The sequence below is a fragment of the Balaenoptera physalus genome (assembly GCF_965194825.1).
Source record: "Balaenoptera physalus genome assembly, chromosome: 9".
NCBI lineage: Eukaryota > Metazoa > Chordata > Mammalia > Artiodactyla > Balaenopteridae > Balaenoptera > Balaenoptera physalus.
The window spans coordinates 14,207,856-14,231,935 of record NC_138888.1 but is presented as its reverse complement, the minus strand read 5'-3'; the positions used below and the strand labels follow the sequence as shown (position 1 = coordinate 14,231,935).

Below are 24,080 nucleotides of genomic sequence, written 5' to 3'. Positions count from 1 at the left end.
TTGGAAAGGGGGGAAGTGAGACTTTCCAACCTTACACCTGAAACTAACACAACATTGTTAATCAACTATGATCCAATATAAAATAAAAATTAAAAAAAAAAAAAGCGACAGTTGAATCTTTTGAGAATCTTACTATGATATTTGGTTTGCAAAAATTGTTGTTCTTACGACAATGAAGTTAAAATAGAGCAGATGGAAGGAAAAACTGAATGTCTAACCTTGGCACAGAGAAATAAGACACACCCCACCCCAGCCCACAGTCACTTTCCAAAATTCATGATGCTGGGAGCCAGCCCCCAAGGAAAGAGTAAATGTGATCTATATAGGGTTTGACAGGTCAGGAAAGGAAATTCACTGCTAAGTGTCAAGGAGCTGGAACACTCAAGCTCCTTGTATGATCTCTGAGACCAGGTCTGCACAAGGGGTGTCCGAGTCCTAAGGTCATAATGATTCCAAAGGTACAAAAAAGGAGGTGCATTTGAAAATGGGGAATATGCTAACAGGCATAATCTGGAAACCCACAAAACAAACAACACGAGTCATTCTCTGATTCCGGTAAAAGGAGGTGAAGTGACCTATATGTGAAAGAGCAAATGATTTTCTTTTTAACAAGAAATACCCCTTCTTTTAAAAGAGGACCATCAAAGCAGCAAGGCTTTGAGCACTGCTGTTCCTTGCAGTCTGTAAAGACAGGGAGTACAGTGTGTTTTGGTGTATGAACTGTGAGAATTCTGCAGGAGGCAGTCGGTGGGTCGTGCTGGAGATATGTCATGAATGTCGGGTCAAGAGGTTTTGGAATCAAGGGGAAGACTCATGCTACTGGGTCTTGGAAAGTATCAGCAAAAATAGCCCTCAAAATGTAAAGAGAGTCAAAGAGGCTCTCCAAGAACCCAACACATTATGCCCTGGACAGGGAAGACCTTTCTCTTTCATCTGCTGGAAACCAATCACATATTCTCACCAAGCCAGTGTCCTGCCCTTGAACTTAGCTTGTCATACCTCGTGCCGGGAAATCTGGGCTTGCAGCTCCTGGATGTTGCTGGTGGCCACAGGTTTATCCTCAATCTCTCTGTGAGCTCCTTCTATGAGCTCCTGGAGGTGCTGCATTTCTTGCTCGTATTGTTCATATTGCACCACAGCCTCCTTTGAAAGAAAAAAAAAAAAGACAATTATCTGTCTATGTCAATAACTGTGTAAGTGCTTCTGTGCTGCTATCTGCCAAACTCTGGTGCTAACTCCTATTTACCCATGTGTCAAGGGAACAAAAGAAATGATGGGGAAAATTCCTAGATGATTCAAATCCTCAGCTCTACTCAGATATTTCAGAGCCTTCTCTCTAAAACATTTTGGCAAGATTACTGATGGACTGAAAATAGTTAAGTGGCTAGATCCTCTTTCTTCTCCTTATTGCCCTAAAGACGGCAATGTCATGGTCTAGAACATGGTAGAAAGCAGTATGAAAAGCATGGTTACTTCATTGTTCCATGAAAGAAATACTAAATATATATGTAAGGCACTCAGCTAAGTGCTGGAATAGGGGATATAAAAATGAATGAAGCATGACTTCTACCCTCAGGAATTTACTGTCTAACAAATTACAAGACAATGCAAGTAGAGTTGACCAAATAGACCATTAGTGGTTTAATGAGAGGACATGTATACAATTTTTAGATAAAGTAGGTGAAATATTAGTTGAAAGTAGATAAGAGATAAATAGTGTCATTTCTTCCTAGTAAATAATTGTTCTCTAATTAGGGGAAGAGACTAAGAGTTATAGTTGGATGTACTTCTCAGGCAATAAAATGCATCAATAAGCTGAAATATAAAAAAAAAAAAAAATTCTGTAATATACCCTAGCAGTAAAGTCTTATTACAAAGTTCTAGATGATTTTCAGATGAACAATGAGATAAAAATCTATGATTGAATATAAAAATTAACCTTCATAAGTTGTTCTTTATAAAAAAATAATTGCTAAAAGATAGTTTTCACCAAAGGATATTTTTAATAGAGCTTTCCCCAGGCTTTTGTGCACGATCCAAATGAGAGCATCTCATGTCCTTATTTTATACAACCACAACAAGCTGTCAGAGTTAACACTCTGGATGTGTTTTGATGGCTGAGCCCACGTAAATGCTAAGAAAAGCAGCCCATGACTCATCTGCTGCTGCTTCGCGGGTGGCGTGGGGACCGCCTGCAGACGCCGGCTGGCCCCGCTGCACGTGCCTGCATGATGTTGCACTGCTGGATGGCCGTGTGCTGGAGCCGGCTGGCCCCCTCCTGCAGGCGCAGAGCTGCGTGGCACAGCGGCAAGCTGGTGACAACGTCCTCGGGGATCCGGAGCGCGCTCTGGCTCATCTGCACCGCCTGGACTTTTGGCTTGAGTGACTCCATCTCAGACAGCAAATGCTGAAAGTGCGCGTTCATATTTCATATTTTAAATTTTTAAATTTTATATCTTATACAAATTTGATATAAATGTATTTATTTACATAAAATATATGTATATATAAAATATATGTTTTCCATTTAAAATGTATATTCTGAAATATTTTAAAATTTTATATGTTTTAATGGTGTATTTCATCAGCAAGAGACATTTACTAAATTACAGCTCTGTCCCAAGTTATACAAATTTTCCCAGGAATTTTTTAAAATCATGCATACAGTGCTCAGACTATAACAGAGTTTAGAAATTACTTTTCCTAACTATCCTTTCTTTTTCAAAAATATAGCTCCCTACCCATTTCCCCTGAATTATTTTTGCTTGCCTGTCGGTGAGAGAGTTGCTCCTTGAGACTAAGACGTCCAACTTCTGGAGAAGTCAGTGTTGTCTGGGCTTGCTCCAAAGCAACTTGTAAGTTTCTGAGCTCTGTTTCAAATTTTTTCATATCCTGCAGAGTAAGAGCGATGTGAATGTCGATACATAAGCACTTGAAGTCCAAAGTTATAGGTGGAGAATAGCATCATGTGACCAGGCAGGACCCTATAGGGCCTTCTGGGGCAGACCCCCTCCCCAATACCCTCTGCTTGAGCTCCTCTCTGAAGTACCCAGATAATAGTATCTCATGCACATTTCCTGAGCTGTTTAACGGAGCTGAAAAGCCCCCACCAGATGGCAGATGTTAACTACTTGCTGACCATGAGCTCACAGCCCCAGGCCTCCTGGAGCTTAAGGACTGATGCTGTTAAGCCCTGTGTCACCTCCCTGTTACCTCACCATCAACCAGTCAGAGAACTGTGCACAAGCTGATCACATACCCTGTGACGCCCCTCTCCCTCTCCCAGCCTTTAAAAATGCTTTGCTGAAACTCTGCAGGAAGTTTGGGGTTTTGCGGGGCATGAGCCACCCGTCTCCTTGCATGGCCCAAATCTTTCTCTGCTCCAAACTCCCATGTTTAGGTGTTGTTTGGCGTCACTGTGCATCAGACACACAACCATAACCATCACAGTCAAGAAGGCTCATCAGAGGTAAGCACTCTACGTTTGCTATACAACCACGATTGTTCTTTTAATGATAGACTTTTCCACTTAAATTACTTTTTTTAAAAAGCATTTTTATGTTTTACCTTGGCAGCATCGTGGAGATTCTGCAAATGAATTCTGATCATCTGCCGCAGCTCCTCAGTCTCCCGTCCCAGGTCTGCTACTTGCTGAGACATTTTTTCCGTATGGTACACACTATCGAGGTACTGTAATTTCTCAGTCATCACTTCCAGATTGTTGTAAATCTCTTCAGATTCTTCTAGCATGGTCTAGAGTGAATTATCAATGTTCAGGACATTGACAGGTAGGCAGAGAGGTATGGGTAATCAATACGGTGTGGTGTAAAGACCATCAGACTGGGGAGGGAGTAAGGAGATGTAATTCACATTTTCCATGCACACTGTGTAGGTCGTGTGTCTTACTGTGTTTAACCTTCACAGCCCTGTGCCTGCTCCCCACTTCCTGTTACCCCCTTTTCAAAAAGCAATCAGATTTCAGGAGCTGTAAACAATCTGTTGAGGCCACCTGTGTTGGACCATAAGGCTAGCACTCCATCTGCCACCCCAAGCGGCTCCCTGGTGAGGGTCAGGACGTGAGTATTTCCAGCAATGGTGACGCTCTGACGCATTGGGTATCTTCATCAGGTCACTGGCCCCCCTTTTCTCATATTCAAACTACAGAGATGCTTTTCAGGTCTCATATTCTGTATCTAAGACCTAAGCATATATGGATCTAAGAAATGAAAACAAGACAAGAGCATCACAAACACTGGCTTTAAGTGAGACAAAGGGGTAGAAACAACTTGGGATAAAACAAAGCCCTTGCCATTCAAGATAGTATCATCTCTTGGGACTAATAACAATATAAACAGAATAATAAGCACAAAATATGCATTTTATGAGTGGAGTGAAAGAAGAAAGGGTTAAGGATGCCAGAAACGAGATGTGCTACTACTTGCAGGAGGGTTGAGAGAAGCCTTCCTGGGAGAGTCACATCTGAGCTGAGTCAGAAGAATGTTTGTATTGACAGATGGGGAGGAAAAGGAAAGACATTTTATGCTGAGGGGACAGAATAATAAGCAAAGGCACATTGGTGAGTGAGCACAAAATGTGCAGTTCCTGGGGTGTGTGATGTGTAAAGAGGAGAAATGGGAGATGGGACATTACTCTTAGGCAATAGATTCTTATTTTAAAAAATAAAGTACATCTTTTTTCTCACAATAAATGTCATATACATATATTACATATATATTATATAACATATTATACATTATATATATTATAATGTATATTATAAAGCTTAGAAAATATTGAAAAATAAAGAAGATAAAATAGTCCATAATCCCATATCCCAGAGACAACTTTAAGCAATAACTGCTGTTCAGTTTGGGTATAATTTTAGGTAATTGAGATCATAACATACCTACAATGTTCCTTCTTTTTCACCTGATATTAGAACACATGCATTTTCTCTCTGTGCGTTGTTTTTGGATAAAGTCAGGCAGTTTTCAGGCACGGGAGAACTCTCCAGAACGGTGTGTAACAGGCTGAGTTTTCTCCTGAACGTCTGTGTGAGGTCACCACCAATACCTGACATCTGTCCTCCTGTGTCCCTCAACGCACTCAACCCGCTGAACTGCCCAAATCAAAACAACCTGGGAACCATCCGTGGCTCCTCCCTCTCTTTCAGCCACATGCAATAGCCTCCAAGTCCAGAGTTCTTGCTGGGTAATACCCCTTGATTTTTGTCCTCTCTCAGCCTCCAAAGAGAGGCCTTGTCATTGTCTACTGGAATACTGAAACCACCTTCTAGTTCTCTTACCTTCATCCATCTGTTTTCCACAGGCTTCTAAGTCATCTTTCTTAAACTGTTAAGTCTGAGCTTGTCACTTGCCTGCAGAATATCTGTCCAAGGCTTAGAGTGACTTCAGGAGAAAGGCCAAGTTCTTAACAGGCTTCCATGATCTGTCTTTGTCTTCTCTCTCTTTCCAGCTCTCTGCAGACCTCCTCGCCAGTGCACCAGCTACAGCACCCCTCACTCCTACTGCCGGGATTTCAACATGCGGTTTTGTCTAAAACTCCTCGACAAGTAGGCTGTGTGTCTTTCAGGATTCAGCTCAGAATCACCTTTTCCTTCCTTAATCTTCTCAAATCCTGGGCAGTCTGGGTTGGGTACCCGCCCATGAGTTCCTTCAGCATCTTGGGCTCTCAATCCCTGCACTTATCACACTGTATTGTAGTTGTCTAGATCTGTCTTTCTATCTCCTTTCTCCCTTTAATTATCAACTCCCTGGGGCAGAGGCAGGGAATATCCTTTGTGTTTCAAATGCCTAACAAAATTCCTAGCTTTGGAAAGCACTCTATAAATGATTATTGAATACATAAATGAATGAGAGCAGGAGCTATTTAAAAAAAAACAAAAAACAAAACAAAACCAAAAACTACCTTCTTGGTCATTTTAAAGACTACATTATATTTTATGAAATCCAAAAATTTACTCAGAAAACTTATTTGACATTTAAGTTTTCTTTAAAATTCCAGTATAGTCATTAATACTCATATAAAATATTTCCTACATTTTGGATTACAGAGTAGTAATGTTTTGATGATCATGATACATTTTCCAATTGTTTTTCAAAGAGATTTAACCAAGTTACCAGCAGTGTTTGAGAGCTCTCACTTCTTTAAATATGAGCTTTTAAAAATACTGTTAACTTGATAATTAAAATGCTCTCTCTCTTTTAAATTGCATTTCTAGATTTCTAATGAATATTTTTTCATTGTTTACAACCAATTGTAACTTAAGTCTTGTCTGTTAATGTATAATGCATAACATCAGGCAGAACAACTCCGTAGTTGTTTCAGAAAGATTTCTTGAGAGGAGTGTGCAGGATTGATTAGAGAAGAAAGATAAATACAGGGAAACCAATTAGGAGCCTGTTAAAGCATTCCAAGAAGGAGAAAATGAGGCTTTGATCTAGAACCCTGTCAACTGGAATGGAAAAGGGGATGCACTTAAAAGACATGAATATACATAAATCAGAATAAAAGAGAGAAAATCTAAAATACTTGAGGATACTCATGTAACTTAAATAAAGACCATTTTGTATTCGATTGCAAGATAACTGGCTATTAGATATCTGTATCTAATTCAAGCCTAAATTATAAAGGGATGAAATAATTTCCTGGATGATATGGTTGAGAGAAAACTTCAGAGGAAATGAAGTAATGCGGCCCCCATGTGGTGTGGACTCATTCCCAGCTGACACCTACTTCCTGCAGAAGGCCAGCCCACTGTGACCAGGCAGAAGGGCTGGAAGGAAGAGGCATGAGATTGAGGCTCTGACTGAGACCCATGTGCCAGGAACTGTGCTTGATGATGGCACATACGTTAAACCATTTGATCCTCATGATAACTCTGCAGTATGAATATCATTTACATCTCCATCTTATTGATGATAAGACTGAATTCTGAGAGGCAAAGTAGTTTCCTCCAAATTACACAGCTCTAAATGGCAGAACTTGGTTTCCCCATCAGTCTGAGTCTGGAGGCTATAATCTTTCCACCTGTCCCTACAGCTCTTCCTGGGGAAGAGTTTCCCACCATATCCCTGCATACAATTATTTCAAAGAAGCTTCAAAAAAAAAAAAAAAAAAAAAAAAGAGTCCTATCTGGATGATTATTTTTGGTCTTGGGAAATGGAAAGTCTAGGGGAGACAGAGGAGGATATTTATTTGTATATACGGTCTTATGAAATCTCATGGGTAGCTACTTTCTTTCAATCCCCTGGACAAGTTGTTAGGGCTACCTTATCTTTCTTTTTTCCTGGCACCTACAATAATTTTACATCATGGTCCTCTAAATTTTCTGTCACCCTAGCCAGTTAAATCAAAGCACTCTCTTAGTTACTCTTTGAAAACTATTTTCCCAAAGTTACCTGATGTGAAATGTATTGTTCCCGAAGTTGGCTTGCAGAATTCCATGCAATCTTTCCATGTACTGAGACTTTAGCTTTCTCAATCCACTTCAGAATTGACTCCAGCATTTCACTGTATTCTTCTAAATGGGATGCTGCCTGAAAAATCATTAACATTCAGATAACAAATGTAAACTCTGCTTCGTGAGATAGAAATCAGTCTTCGATCTCTCTTTGGATACAATAATCCTACGAATTGATCATTATGATATCTGTGATATCTAAAGGTATCATGAAAAATTATTTCCTTATTGAACATCTATTAAGGACTTCCCAGTGACTTTAGGATAAAGTCCAAGTTCTTACTATGCTTGAATAATCTTTTTAAAAAAGTCTCCATTCTTATCTCTTATTCCTCTATCTAGCTCTTCTCTCTCCCTCCTTTCCTACTCTACCCTCACTGAGTAAGGAGGTGGTAGGTGGGGATTATAGGTTTCAACATTATAATTTATTGGTTGCAAATCCTGATTTAACTCATCCCTGATTGCAGAAAAAAACATAATCAATTTGCAAAAGTTCAGTCTATGCTCAACAATTATGATGATTTGTGACCTGAACCAATTAAGTAAAGGTAAACATACATATATATATATTTACTTATTTATAAAAAGTCCATTTATATGAACACCTTTGTCAATCAATTTATAATATGGTTTGATATAAAATAAATCCAGGTTTACATGTAAATCTTAGGAATACAGGCATGGTATGAAATAAGCTACACTTAAATTACTCTCATCATTGTCCATATTATCTTTTCACTTATTTTTAAAAGCAAAAAATAGAAAATTGAATTTTGGCTTTAGAGAATGTTGATTACCGGCTGGGAAAACTTACCTGGCTGAGCTTAGAGAGCCGGTTATCGGCCTGTCTAATGGCCTGTTGGTGAAGTTCAGTCAGTTTTCCTATCTTCTTGGCCAGTGGTTTACCCAGTTGGCCATTCTGTTCCGAGAATTTTTGTACTGCTTCATCTAGGTCCATTAATTTTAAGTTACAGACATCCAATTCCTTTCCTAGCACCTGGATGGTCATCAAAAGGAAAGAACGTTAGACTATAGATAATAAATTTCTCCAGATTTTCCAGAATCAGAAGGATTATATTTTAAATGATTTTTGTAAAAGCCAAATATATAAGAATAATTCAACTATGATCAGTTCATTTCTGTTTCTTCAGTTGAAAAGGCAGAGCAGGATGTTTTGTAACCCTGGTGTTTATTTCCTACGAGGCTGAGAGAGCTAAAATTTTCCTTCTGTCCCACCCAAAAAGGATTAGTCACTTTACTCATTGGCAAAATGAGAACAGGGATTTAACTACCAAGAACATCCTTCATTTTGAAATTTATATACTTGTAATCCTAAACCATCATTTAGTCCTTTGACACTACATATGCATGTATATTTATGAATACAGTTTAACCGTGATAATAAATTATACGATATAAGTAGCTCTATATTATTGTATTTACAAAATTTCTTTACTGCCTGCCTTTACTCTCTGGCTTTCATGAAGCCTGCTAATCAAGGAAGCTTTTTTTTTTTTTTTTCTGTATCTTCAAAATAAACTAATGCACTCAAAATATTTAATTCATTCAGTAGCACCCCTTGTATTTCCACTTCTCCTTCCTTACCTTTTGGTCAGTTTTAGCTTGAACTAAATTATCTGTCTTTGCTCTCAGCTTGGTTAGAATAGTTGTGAGATCTTTGGCTATCTTCTGAATTTGCTGGCTGAATTCCTGACTCATGGCCTTGCTCTGTTCAACTTCTTTTATTTTGTCCTGGATCTAAATAATCAATGAAAACAGCAAAATCAACCACGGTAAAAATTGGATAATTAATACTAATATATATCTCCATCTTCAGATATTGCCAAGAGGCACTTTAGGTCATCAACACTGCTTTGGCATCAAAGTGCCTCAACAAGCCAGCACGCGCAATTACAAGCTCTCATGGCTTTCCTTGCAGCCTTACTTCCCGCCATTTTACGTATTAACTGCACCTCTTTCTGCTGCTATTTCAGCAAAGGAACACGCAATGCATGTACAGTGATTCACTCATCAGATGTTTACAGGAAGCAGTGCAGATATCTGAGTTTGAATTCTATCTTCTCCACTTACTGACTTTGTGACCCTAAACATACAAACTCTTCTAAGCCGTTTTCTTCATAAAATGGAAGACGATTCCAGATAATTGGAGGCACACAGATTTGTGTCCGTACACCTTTTCATAAGTAGCTGTTAATGATCTGTTAACTCTTTTTCTAACTTCCAATAACCTCTGTATAACAAAAAAGCACAGAACATGTCCAATGGAAAGGAAAATGAAAAATCACAGTTAATATTTACAAGTTTCTAATGGTTTTGATTTGATATGATAACATTCATATTTTGCTTATAATAAAATGTTGAAGGGAAGATGGTAAAGAAATATTTTCTTTGTATAAATGAAAGGTCTTAAAAAAACCTCTTTAAGTGATGCAGATGTAATGTATGGCATGGTGACTATAGTTAACAATCTTATATTGCATACTTGAAGGCTGCTAAGAGAGTACTTGTTGAAAGTTTTCAACACAAGAAAAAATATTTTTATAACTATGTATGGTTTTGAATGCTAACTAGATTTATTGTGCTGATCATTTTGTAATATATAAAAATAGCAAATCAAATCTCCTTAGTAGTGAGGAAATATACCATTAAAAGAGTACTTTTTTTGACTTCATTATTTTGAGTTGAGCGCTAACGTAAATGGAATGCATGTGAATAACTCTATTATAGGGAAATTTATTCAGAGGGAAAAAACCCTGAAATTTGAACTTCTTTTTTTAAGATCTGAACTCGCCAAGTCATCCTTCCCAAAAGACCTTCCAATGTCTAAGAAGAAAAACCAAATAAGTAATACTGTAAAATATTAGTATTAAAATTAATATTTTAATACTTAAAATAGAAAATAATATTTTAGTTTAGGTCAATAGTATGATGCAGTAGAATTAGACTTTGATGAAAATTTTTAAACACTGCCTCATACACTGGAGAGTCTAAAAGGTATAGCACACTTACATGAATTTTATAGTTTTATAGTTTCTACAATGCAATACTACTTTCCATTTCATGTAGTAGTTTAGAATTATCCTCCCTTTATCTTCTGTAGACCAGTTTTAACTAAACTGCTTTAGTGTTAGGCCACCAAGAAGGTCCTAAAACCCATTATGTTTCCATACAAATGCTACTGAAGCTATTTTCCCTACCTGAAAGTGTATGTTCTTTACGAGGAGTTAAGATAGAAATATCCCTCTGATGCAGTACTATGAATGGCTATGTAGCAATTTGTTAAATTAAAAAAAAAAAAAAGATTTGTTTTAAAATTTATACACATTCCTTTCCTTAGTTATTTGGAAGTTAGAGTTAGACTGATAGGACTTCCTCTAGACACAATACGGGACCCTTTAGCATGCATTTGGGGTAGAAACCTCATTCCTGGTTTTACCTTATTTTTTTAACTCTGATTTTCCCTTTTTTCAAATATCTTCACCTACTACATCTTGCTGAACTGAAACAACAAAAGAAGAGTGCCTGGCAGACTCTGGATACTCAATAAATATTTGTTGAATACATGAACCGTATCTTTGTTCCTTTGAGTAATTTCCTTTTGGAAGCAGATAAATTATCTTTAATATTTGACAGTATTGTTCACATCTAATATCTTCTCATATGCTTCTTGCCTATGAATAAGACCTCTAATTTAATATTATTATTTTATACTGATCTTTTTTTTTAAACTCTGTTTCCATGAAGACAGCATTGTGAAAATCACGACCTCTCATACAAGAGTACTGAGCCTATAAAAGAGTGGAAAAGTACTCTTTCTTGACCGTAGGTTTACCTGATCATGGATAGTTCCTAGGTCCAAGGCCACTTCAGCTAGCTGAAGAGAGAGTTCAGAAGGTAATATAGTATATAGACCAAGATACTTATTCTTCTGTTCTTCAGCCATTTTCTCAACGTTCTGTCGGTGATTTGTGGCTTCTGTTAGGAGAATCTGAAGAAAAGATCAACATAAGAAATTTCTGGGAGCCTGATAAGGAAATTAATTTTTATGGGTACAGAGACAAGGCTATGCATTGTTCCTCAAAATATGATTAAGTGTGGAATTAGAGAAACACATTTACAAAAAGCAAAATTTTCTTTAGTCTCAATAAGAAGCATGTCCACTTTATACAGAACAAAAGAAAGCCCAATGAAATAATACTAAAAGTCTTTTATAGAAAACATTTCTAAAACTTTTTAATTCAATTATTTCATTGAATATAAACAGATACATTTGATTAAAAGCAGGACAATTTTTTAACATGATGGGTCTAGGGAATGAGTTTTGTACCTTAAGTTCTTCAAGTTGAGCATCTATTTCTATTGTTGGATTCCCCAAATACTCCTTCGTTTCCTGAACCCAAGATTTTACTGAATTGATTTGGGTCTCCACCACTTCTCGCTCCTTCAGCTCCTGCCTTACCACCTTTCCATTTTTCTTCACTTTCTCCTGTATGCTTTAGAAACAATAAAGGGAGAAAGCAGATGTGGACTGAAACGAAAGGAATCCCCCCAATACATGACATCAAATTGTCAAAAACAGACATTAAAAAAGTGAAGCCACCTATCTTTTTCCAAGTAAAGACACTTCCCCCAAACTGCCAGATAATTTTCAGTAACATTTAAGTTTACTTCAAGTATAACAGAAGAAAATACATCATGTGAAGTGAATGATTTACCCTTGGAAAATTGAGAGCTGACATACTCTCATGCCACTAAACTGCAATTCTTTTTTTGTCGAGAGTAACCTGGAGATTGTTTGATTATTTATTTCCTCCTTGAAAATCTACTTATGGTGCAGAATCATCAGCCTTTAAAAGTAATGTGTAACTGGAATATTTGTGACTATTAGAAACTAGTCTTTAAATAAAGACTCAAACTTTGGAAATTTTATGATTAATAATGTTCAACATCCAAATTGTAAGTCTTTATTTGAATTGACATAAATTTGGTTAAAAAAATTTAAATAAGTGGAGTTGGATTATCCTGAACTCATCTACAAGTGACGGGTGAATGTAGGATATGTATGAGTAATAGTAGTTAATACAGGAGTTAAATTACATAGTGACGTTTCCTCTCTGGCCCCATAAGTGAATCAGGCTGGTTACATATCATTAAGATTAACTTTTGGGACTTCCCTGGTGATGCAGTGGTTAAGAATCCACCTGCCAATGCAGGGGACACAGGTTCAAACCCTGGTCCGGGAAGATCCCACATGCCGCGAAAAAGCTAAGCCCGTGCGCCACAACTACTGAGCCCGTGCGCCACAACAAGAGAAGCACACCGCAACGAAGAGTGGCCCCCCGCTCTCCACAACTAGAGAAAACCTGTGTGTAGCAATGAAGACCCAACACAGCCATAAATAAATAAATAAATAAATAAATAAATAAATAAATAAATAAATAAAAGATTAACTTTCTCTAAGTTCACTATCAGTAAATGACTATTATTAACCTGGACTTTGGTATCATCCTTGCTCTAATCTATGTGTCATCCAATTTAGCCAATGAGTTATCAAGATTTATCGAAACCAAGTACTCAACAGCTCCCAACTGTTTACCTTTTTTTTTTAAATAAATAAATTTATTTATTTATTTATTTATTTATTTATTTATTTATTTATTTATTTTCTTGGCTGCATTTGGGTCTTTGTTGCTGCGCGGGCTTTCTCTAGTTGCAGCGAGCGGGGGCTACTCTTCGTTGTGGTGCGCGGGCTTCTCATTGCGGTGGCTTCTCTTGTTGCAGAGCACGGGCTCTAGGCACGCAGGCTTTAGTAGTTGCGGCACGTGGGCTCAGTAGTTGTGGCTCGCGGGCTCTAGAGCACAGGCTCAGTAGTTGTGGCTCACGGGCTTAGTTGCTCCGTGGCATGTGGGATCTTCCTGGACCAGGGCTCGAACCCGTGTCCCCTGCATTGGCAGGAGGATTCTTAACCACTGCGCCACCAGGGAAGTCCCCAACTGTTTACCTTTTAAGCTTTATGTCTCATGAATCGCCCCATCACCCAAGAGTTCCCTGAGGTGACATGCTTCCTTCCACGCTTTCTTACTTGCTATTCCCCTGTTTGCAGAACTCTCCTTCCACCTCACTGGCTGGCTCAAGCCTGCTTAGTCTTTAGCTTAAATACCCCTTCTGAAGAGAAGCCTTCCTTGACTCCTCTCCTAGATTAGTTGCCTCTGCTTTGATTTCCCTTAGTGCCCCTCCCACGCTCCACCTAAAAGGCATCTTTAGTTGTCTACCTCTGCTGCTTGACTGTAAACTACCTGAAGGCAGAGATTGCATCTGGTTCGTTACTATATTTCTAAATGCGACTAGATATGTACTAGATAGCAAGGATGACAGGAACAGAGCCCCACGTTTTTAAGGTGGTCTGGGGGAAGCACCCCCAGACTCTTAATACCACATTTGTCCCTTTGGGTCATGGCCAAGTTTAGAAACAGAGAATGAGAGCAGGTGTATAGTTACTTCAGGCACCGGTCCTGCATTGCCGTGATTTCCTGCACAGTGGGTGGCTCTTCTCCAGGGGACGGCGTGGCCCCATCCCGGAGCATGCTCAGTGCTTGCTGCTCCAGCATCCGTAAGCCCGACTGTTGCTGTTCCAGCTCCAGAATGAATGTGTCATGATACTCAAGAAGAATTAAGAGTTCTGCTTTGGAGGCTTTCTCTGCTGAACTTCCAGGTAATTTATCTTGCAGCTTATTAATCATTTCAGTGGCTTTTTTAACCTGATGACAAATGTACATACTGTGAAGTTCAAAGTAAATAAACTGAAAAAAAGAGGGCAATTCCCATAAATGCCAAATTTGACACTAATGCACTGGAGCACGTTAAAGATGATGGTGTCAACTCTAAATCTCAGGAAACTAAAATGTGAACAATCTCCTTAACATGGAAGGAAAGACCACCACTATTATTCTGGGTTTTAAGATTTAATCTCAAAATAACATCAGGGCAGGGATATCCCTGGCAGTCCAATGGTTAAGACTCTGTGCTCCCAATGCAGGGGGCACGGGTTCGATCCCTGGTTAGGGAACTAAGATCCCACATGCTGCATGGCGTGGCCAAAAATAAATAAATAAATAAAAATAATAATATAATAATGGGGCAATCAGACATTTCATAACATACAAAAAGGTTTTCTTTTAAAATTTTCTTTTACTAAACAGATAAAAGAAAAACTCTTTCCAATATTTATGCTAACATGAATATGTGCCTTTGAGTCATAAAGGAAGATGTGGCTTAAAACTTGAACCCTACTTAAAAGGGAAGATATTAAACAGGATTTGGAAAATGAGTTAAATTCCTGCTTATTTCATGGCAAAGACAAAGTGTTTTGCACTTTTTCAGGGCCAGGAAAGAAAGTGTCACTAAGAGCCTCACAAATGGGGCAAAATGGGCTTGTCCTCCTTTCAAAATGTGATTACTTGGTTTATTTCCTATTAAAATAACTGGACCCAGACTTGGGACTAAATTGCACATTGCATATGTATTTTATTTCATATTTTGGTTTTCAAGTCAATGGAAATAGAGATTTTTTTAAAAAGGCTTTTTACTTTCATAAGGCCGATTTGAAAAAAAGGAGCAAAACACCACTTTTCAAAATACATTCTCATCAGCAGGGAAACAATACTTTGAGCCCATCAGTAATGGAGATTACCTTATTGTTAAAGCTCTTCCACTCAGCCACTGCATCTTCCAGTATCTTCTCCTGGTCCTGGGCCACAGCGCGGAGCCGTGTCCAGCGCTGCCAGACAGCCGTCATCGACCTGCTTATGGTTGCTTTGCTGGCGCCATTTCCGGTTCTTTCCAGTTCTGAAGCTTTACCCTCTAAGGCCACAATTTTCTCACGAAAAGAGTTAACTACTGACACTAAAGCCTGAGTGGGGAGAGGAATAGAGGTTGAGGGGAGAGATGGTTTTTTTCAAAAGCTCTATGGATTTTGGTAAAGCCTAAAATTATCTGCAAAAGGAAATGTTCCTACATATGTTTATTTTCCTCTGGTAATTCTTACTTTTACATTTAATTTGTAATTGAGTTAGGCCTGGCTTTTTTAAAGAGGTAAGGTGAATACTTATTTATTACAAACAAACATTTACATGCTGCTTGAGATGACATTCTCCCATTTTTAAAAACTAGCAAAAATATAAGTGAATGGAATTTGATATTTAAGTATGTCACATTCTACCTTATATTGCTGTGATATGAGTGAGACTCAAGTTATTAATTTTTGAATTTTAATTGAATTAATCTAAGTTACACCAGAAAGTATTTACTGAAATCTACTGTATCACATCTTATCAGAAGCAAATTGCTCTGAATGTGTCTTTTTAAACCTAGCTATGCATTTCTAACGGGAATCCTGAAAAGGTGACTGCTTTAATTGAGTTAAAACTGCTATGAAATGTGGTTAAATGTATCCTTTTTGCGTTTAAAAAGCCCAGGTGGAAATGAAGATTTATTGACTTGCTTCTGGAACTATCATATTGCAAAGACCCATTACAGTTACAATGAAAGAATATTAAAAAAAAACAATAAAACTAACCTTGTGTTCTGACAATTTTTCTTCTGCTTCATGACTGGAAGAAGTCTTCAATAAAGAAAACTCAGACAATTTCTTTTCTGCATCATTCATCAATTCAATAACCTCTTCCCTTGCTTTCTGGTAATCCTGCCATTGAGCTGCACATCTTGAAAAAATCCAACACGCGTCAATAAGCAACTTAAAATCACACATCTCTATGCAGAGCTCTGATGTCAATATGTCTAGTGATACTTAAAAGACTGAACGATAATGTATATCATTAATATATTCCTATTTTCCATGTGAAAATCCATTTCACTAGAATATAAAGAGCAAAACAACTCCAATACCTCTGCAAGAGATCTAATTGGACGTGTGAATCCTGTATTGTCCCCTGGCTTTTCTCTTCCAGGGAAGCCATTTTCTGTGCTAAGTCCTCTTTTCCAGTTGGCTTGATGAGTGGGTCCAGGTTGGCTACTAGGTCTTGGAGCTCCTCCAGATTGCTGTGGAACTGATCCTCTGTACTAAAAAATTCCGTGTGGTTTTTGAGACTTTCCTCTGCACACTCCACATCTAGGCCGTTGCCTGTCAGCTGTAACATTTCGTGAGCATCGTCAAGCCAGTCATTAGCTGCTTGAAACACTTGATAGTACCTTTGACACTGACTATACATTTGAGTCAAGGTAGCCTGAAAAACAGCAAATGCAAACATAATCAACTCTCTTTTGCAATGTGTTTGCCAAAAATAATTTATGCTTTCCATTTCTTTTCCAGTCTTCAGTCACATGGATGTATGTGTATAAATGAATTGATAAGCTGGTAAAATTTTTTTGGTACAATCCATTATTATCCTTTACTTTCCCTTCTGTTCTTCTTGTTATAATTTTATTATTGCAGTTAAAATAAACAAACAAGGACACAGATGGAATAGAAATTTATGATGGTTCTGAAATGTCCTCTCTTTAAAGAAAAAATATAATGCTTACTAATATGTGGCAGAATGAATATTCACCAAAGTGAAATAATGCCTCATTTAGGTAGGAGTATAATAATACCAGTAGGAACGTAAACTGGTATAGCCACTATGGAAAACAGCATGGAAGTTCCTCAAGAAATTAACTGCCAATATGACCCAGCAATCTCACTTCTGGGTATTTATCCAAAGAAAACAAAATCATTATCTCGAAGAGATATCTGTACTCTCATGTTCATAGCTGTGTTATTCACAATAGTCAAGGTATGGAGACAACCTAAGTGTCCATCCACAGATGAATAAATTAAAAAAAAAATACACACCCTGGAATATTATTCAGCCTTAAAAAAGAAGGAAATCCTGTCATTTCCAAAAACATGGACAAACCTGGAGGATATTACGCTAAGTGAAATAAGCCAGACAGAAAAAGACAAATATCATATGGTCTCACAAATATCATATGGACTCTAAAAAAAAGAAAAAAAGAAAAAGCTGAAATCATAGAAACTTAGAGTAGAAAACTGGTTGCCAGAGGCTGCAGGGTGAAGAAAATAGAGAGGTTGGTAAAATGGTGCAAACTTTTCGGGAATTCCTGGTGGTCCAGGGGTTAAGATTCCACGATCTCACTGCTGAGGGCCCAGGTTCAATCCCTGGTCGGGGAACTAAAATCCCACAAGCTGTGTGGTGCAGCCAAAAAAAAAAAAAAAAAATGGTGCAAACTTTTAGTTTTAGGTTGAATAAGCTCTGAGGATCTAATGTGTAACCTGGTGACTACAGCTGACAACAGTGTAACATATAATTGAAATTTGCTTAACAAGTAGAAATTAAATGTTTTCACCAAAAAAAAAAAGATAGAGATAAATATGTGATGTGACGGATGTGTTAACTTGTTAATTAACTTGAAGAAGGACTTCTTTCACAATGTATACATATATCAAACCATTACATTGTACACTTTAAATATCTTACCATTTTCTTTGTCAATTATCCCTCAATAAAGCTGGAGGGGAAAAAAGGGAGTGAAATAACACCAAACTTCCAAAACGGCATTTACCAGACTAAATAGTGATTTCTGGTAGTGAAATAGTAGCCTGTAAGTCTTGCATAGAGACTATGATAGAAAAGTTGTAGATTGGAAAGCTGACCCCTGTGCAATGAAGTCCATTCAAATCCAGAAGGAAAGGAAACACTCTAATTGGCCATCAGTGGCTGGACAAGACAAGCCATTACTGTCAAGCAAAGATGCAGAGAAGTGGTAGAGAAAGTACTTGTAAGATTAGCACTTAATGAGGAAAGAATGAGGATGGCAAAGCAAAGAATCAGTGGTGGAGGTTAGAAATGCCACCAGAACCGTGACCTTCAGTTATCTGGGCCAAGACAATCAATAAGACTACCAATCACAAGATGGCAGAAGTAGGGACACCTTAGCAGATTCAAGATTTTGGTTCAAAAATCACCAAATCAACAGAAGCAAGCTTACATGACAGATGTTTTTCAAGAATGAAAATTCCAGGTAACTTCTGTTTTGATTCTTCACTCTGGGTTAAATACTCTTATCTCTATCTCTACAGCTATAGGGACATAGTTTTTTGAAAAAAATTTAACAGTGGCCTGAACCAACATGAAAAGGTAAAAATATACTAAATCGACTCTAGTTTAAGAAGTCAGAATTTTACATGATGAAGTTTACTAAGATTTTAACCACATGTTAAGTTTTTTAAAAAATTGTATGATTTAGTGTTAACCTTAATCTATGTGAAAAATAAAGTTAAATGATAGCTAAGAGTCATCGGGGGCGACCTCTACATCAGACCCTGCACTAAGAATATAAATCTGAAGAGGGAGATATTATTATCCCTCTTCCACAGAGAAAACTGAGACTTACAGGACGTAAGTAATTTGCTCAAGATCAAATAACTGAGATTAAAATCCAGGTGTGCTTTACTCCAAAGCTATAGTTACTATATTATCCTAAGGAAGGCTGTCCTTAACTTAAATGGCTGGTTGCAATCCCATAGAATCAGAGGGACAGATGTGGAGAAAAAGGGTCAAGGGATTAAAGTAAGTACGCCTCTGGGCACTGTTGTATCTCTCTTAGTTTTGAATGCACAGAGCCCCAGAACAAGCCGCAATTAGGAGGCTAAGCTGGGAAGTTCTGGGCATGCTCTCATTTCTTTGTTATCTTCAAGTCAAGTCATGATGGATATTCTAGTCTTGCTTCTGTTGTGCTTCAGGGAAGCCAGAGGAGAGGAAGCACTCCTCCCTGAGGAAGGGGTGGAGAGATGGGGCAACTGATGGGAGACCCCACAAGAAAGCCTGGCTCAGCATCAGGTCAGGACTGCATCACCCACCTGCCTCTCTCCATTTGGAGACTCTTCATCCAGTACTAAGCTTAGAAATGCCAGGTTTCACATTGTTTTTAAAAAAGCATCACTACTTATTCATTGCTAATGAATGAATTTTATTATTAATTCCTCACATATGGTATTAATTATACTAGTGCTATCATTTATTATCTCTCCTAAAGGAGAGCGACAACTGAGCTGTCCCTGTATTAAAACTAAAGTCAAGTCAACATGAAAATCGCATGAAATGAATACCATGAGCATAAACAATAAAAGCATCTTTTTAAGTCACAATTGAAGATGATTCCATGTAGCAGCCAAAAAAGAAATATTTAAGGAAGCAATTCTAAACAAAAAATTCTCACACCTATTTACAAAGAAGCAAAGTGGAAAAAAGAAAGGGGAAGCCCTGTGGTACCGACCTGTCTGGTGCGGAGAGCTTCCTGCAGGGCCCCGTCCAGCTCAGAGAGCTCTGCTAGTGTGCGCTGTAGGTTGGCAGAGATCAGCTCCTTGGCTCTCGTGAACTTCTCCTTCTCCTTGTTACTCAGTGCATTCATTATCCTCAGGCTGGACTGCACCTCCTCCTGATGGATTTGGACCTTTCTGATCTCCTCCTGGACGTCCCGCAGGTTCAGGTCCAGGCACAGTGGCCCACTCAGCGCTGTCTCCACGCTCCGCAGCCAGACCAGGGAGCGGCTCAGCTCCGTCTGGAAGTCTCTGCTTTGCACCATGCGGCTCTCACACTCCGTCACCGTCACGCCAATGGCGGAAGTCAGCAGTTTTAACTCTTCTTGCCAGGCTTGGATCTGATGCTTGGCTTTCTCATAAGCTGAGGGATCAAGATGTGGAACAAGATCTTCGAGATGCACAGTCACTCGTTTTAGAAGAATTTCTGAATCCTGGAGGCTTCCTGCCAGGGAGTGATACACTTTGAGCTTCTCCTCTGCAGGAAGCGTCTCCTCGTTCACCTTGGCTTGCTCTGTTCTCACAACCTCTAGTTGTTTCTCTAGCTGGTGGCACATCTTTTCATGCTCTTGATAAGCACTGGTGGTGTCTTCTAATAAGCTCACCCTTTGTTCTGTTTGTCGCTTCAGCCTGTGGTACAGGGTGACGAGATGCAGCATCTGGTCTGGTTGCCATGGCTGCCCTGTGCTGCGAAAACTTTCTTTCTTCTGGTTCAGTTCATCCACTGCTTGTGCAAGGGCTGCCACCTCTCCCCCAAGAGCTCGACAACCATCCTGAAGACACAGAGCCTCTTCAACACTCAGGTCGCTGGGGACTTGGCTCACCTTGGAGAACTGGTCTTCGAGTTCACACAGAGACTGGGTTGTCAACTCGATCAAGGAATCATATTCTTTCCGAGCCAGAATTGCTTCCTGGACTTTATAGAACTTGTCTTTAGCCAAGTCGACAATTACATTGAACTGCAGGGGCAGTGCATTCAGCTTTTCGTTGAGGTAGGAATGATCGACTTCATTCAGCGTCGGCAGTATGGCCTGTCCAGTTCTCTGTAGCGTAAGTAGGAGATTTTCATATTCTGGAGATTGTTCCAGAATGTGTTGGTATTTGGCCAGTTGTGTGTGCAGCCCAGCACTCTCATTCATTAGGTTGATTTCAGGAAAGGTAACAATATCTGCTTGTTTTAGCCAGTGACAAGCTTTATCAAAATCTTCCTTAAAATGCTTCCTAGAAACCAAATTTTTCTCTAGTTCTTGTAGCCGATGGCTGCACTTTTGTAAAACGGTGTCATAGACACTCTGCAATTCCTGAAGCTTCCCCAGTACCTCGCTCTTTTCCTGCTCTGTGACCCCTTTCATTAATTCGCGACCCTGGGCCCAAAGTCCCGTGACTTCATTTTGGTAAGTCTTGAGGCTGGCTTGTGCGCTCTTGCATGTTTTCACTTGTTTGCTCACGTCATCCGGTAACAGACAGATATGTTCACGGAACATTATCTTGCGCTCATGTTGCTGAATTTGGCTGGTCGCCTGGAACACTGCCATTAGAAACTGGGTTTTCTCAGACAAAGCCTTGTTTAAGTACTTTCGTCTCTGGCCCACTAAGTCGCTGAGACTATTCACATGCCTTTGGGCATCAGAGAGTACCTTCTGGATTATCTGCCTCTCATTGAGGCCAAGATCAGCCATCACCCTATCAGCATCCTTCAGGAGTGATTTCAGGAGCATCTGTTTGGCCTCCAGTTCGCTGCAAATGGCAAGGTGATCCATGAGAAGGTTCTGAGCCACGGCAGGCGGGGGGCTCTGCTTAAGAGCCTCAGCAATGTTGGGTCGTTGCTCTTCTGCCCAGTCCATCAGCTCCTGAAATCTGGACCGGACCACATTTAACTCCTCCAGGTTGGTGACAGACACTTGGATTTTCCTTTCAACAAGGTCCTCAAGCTGAAACCAGCGTTGTTCAAGGTGACTCGTCTGTTCTTTGACTAATTCTTTGTCATCTACGTTCAGATGGTCTATCATATTCTGCTTTTGCTCTTTCAGATCTTCAATAGCCTGCTTCCTCTCCTGCAATGACATTGCCAACTTCTTCAAAGCTTCCAGGTGGATGGCTGTGCTCTCTGCATCAGATCTATATGTATATATTAAAAGACATAAAATCAAGTTAACTTTAGTTAATATCTGTGTTTGTTCATATCATGTTAAAGTGCATATCACCATCTTCTTTCTTAGCTTAGAGTGGTTCAGTTCATGGCTTATCAACAGAAATGCTATAATTATTATGGAACGTAAGACCCATATATTTCCATAGCAGAAGTTGAACCAAGATAGGTTGCCCAGATACTTCTTCTAGCTAAGGCTGCCCTCCCATCACGTCTGACGTGTACTTTTTAGCTTCTTCCTCTGACTCTTAGCAACTGAGCAGGATCTGCATATTATCAAGTTCCCTTGATGATTTGAGGAAACACTAAATATTGAGAAACACTGATCTACTGCATTCTTGAAAGGCAATTAGAGAAATTAAGTGATCTGTGATTTATGTGCTTTCCTGTGAGAAGAAGCTCCAGTAAACAATCCAGTGCTAGATGGTATACCATGTGTAAGAAATAACCAATGGCTCTAACAGCTGCTCATGTGTGGAACTTAGATATTTTCTGTTTATCGTTAGAAATCTTTCGAAATAACTGTGAAATGCAAAGAATTCTCATCCCTTTGACTACAAAACACATATGAAAAAATTCAATCTTAGAGTCTTTTTCACTTACAAAACGATTAGTTCTGAAGTATGAGGAAGAGTGTTGGGAGGCCATATGATGAGTTCTGTTTGGGACATATTAGATCTGAGGTGTTTGTGGGTTAACCAGATGGAGGTGCCTATTGTCCGTCTGAAATATGGGTTTTTGCTGATATTGGATTTATCCCAAAGATTAGTAAAATGCTGAGCATCAAGAAAAAGTAAACAAATCAGAAAGTAGTGTACCTCCTCCAAAAAAGAAACACCCCAAACCAAAAAACCCCATGATTTAACGATTTAACTACAGCTAGAATAATGTTTTCAGTTTTAATTGCTACAAATTGATAAATCTGGGCAGAAGATGTACAGGTTTTAACAATTATAGTGATCAGAGCATAGAAAGATTTCCATATGATGACTCAGTGTATGTGGGAGAGAGGGAATCCTTTTCAAAGAAAAAGTTAAGAGGGTTTCAATTGCTATAAAATCAAATAAGACACACATTAATTGAATTTAGATTGTTCACTAAGTTCTAGAATACCACAAGTACAAGACAAAACTAGACTGAATTACACAGAATGTGTTACTTCACAGAATTGACAAGAAACCCGTGGAACTATAGATTCAAGAAGGATTCATGTCCTGAAATCATAGATGATAGTCCCATAACTGGTAATTAAAACTAGAAATATTCTTGGGATATTCTTTGAACTCACAGTATAACAGCTTTGAAATATTCCTTGAGGTCACAGGTAGAAATGGTGCCATTTTCAAATATTTTCCTTTTACTCACTGCTTAAATTAACACTGAGCAAGGAAAATCATGATTATGGATACAGATGACACCAGATTCTTAATAATGTTTTATCAATATTTATAATGATAGAAAATGAATGTTTAAAATGTAAGAAAGACATTTTTGATTTTTATAGAAATTAAGAAATTTCTGGCTTAGCATTTTGGTGACCCACTGGAGAATTGCTGTTACCTGGCTAAGTTATCCCATTCTGTAGTAAATTTTTCTAAGAACACTTCGACGACATTCATACAGTTGTGGTAATCTTGTGTTCTCTGGAAATCCTCTTCCCTTTGCAAGCACAGATTGTTGCACTGAAGGCACAGATCCAACCACTGGTCGTTTAAATGACTTATTTCCTTGTGTTCAGGAGACTCCTGCTTCTTGGTTAACTCATCCACCTTCTCTGTAATAGTGGTCACTGATGACTGTTTGCACTGTAGTTTCTTAACAAAATCCTAAAGGATAACAACAATAAAATAATGTTGAATAACCCCCCCCCCAAATAAATACAGATTGAGACATAGATACAATACCTCTGAACACTTTATGTAATTGAAGAATGTATAATGAGAGACAAAGAGAAAATCTAAAATCATCATACTTCCTTATGAACAAATTTCCAAGTGTTTAAGAATCAAAGGGTACTGTGGTATTTTCTTGTGTTACTTTGAAAAGTATAAAGAAAAACTGATAAATGTGAAACAATATTATTGCCACTA

The 24,080-nt window shown here is 38.6% G+C and overlaps 1 protein-coding gene across 9 annotated transcripts in view; it reads right to left on the bottom strand.

Annotated features, from left to right (window-relative positions):
- SYNE1 (spectrin repeat containing nuclear envelope protein 1) overlaps positions 1-24,080 on the bottom strand; it is a 442,116-nt gene that overhangs the window by 171,978 nt on the left and 246,058 nt on the right. For all 9 annotated transcript variants that reach the window (XM_082474323.1, XM_082474327.1, XM_082474328.1 and 6 more), the window contains 15 exons: positions 23,551-23,816; positions 19,799-21,959; positions 16,409-16,746; positions 16,080-16,224; positions 15,195-15,413; positions 14,003-14,262; positions 11,832-11,997; positions 11,337-11,492; positions 9,089-9,241; positions 8,298-8,480; positions 7,422-7,559; positions 3,568-3,753; positions 2,770-2,892; positions 2,225-2,407; positions 1,000-1,143 (listed from right to left, as the gene is read on the bottom strand). In XM_082474323.1, coding sequence (XP_082330449.1) covers positions 1,000-1,143; positions 2,225-2,407; positions 2,770-2,892; positions 3,568-3,753; positions 7,422-7,559; positions 8,298-8,480; positions 9,089-9,241; positions 11,337-11,492; positions 11,832-11,997; positions 14,003-14,262; positions 15,195-15,413; positions 16,080-16,224; positions 16,409-16,746; positions 19,799-21,959; positions 23,551-23,816 — 4,821 coding nt within the window. The remainder of the gene's footprint in view (positions 1-999; positions 1,144-2,224; positions 2,408-2,769; positions 2,893-3,567; positions 3,754-7,421; positions 7,560-8,297; positions 8,481-9,088; positions 9,242-11,336; positions 11,493-11,831; positions 11,998-14,002; positions 14,263-15,194; positions 15,414-16,079; positions 16,225-16,408; positions 16,747-19,798; positions 21,960-23,550; positions 23,817-24,080) is intronic.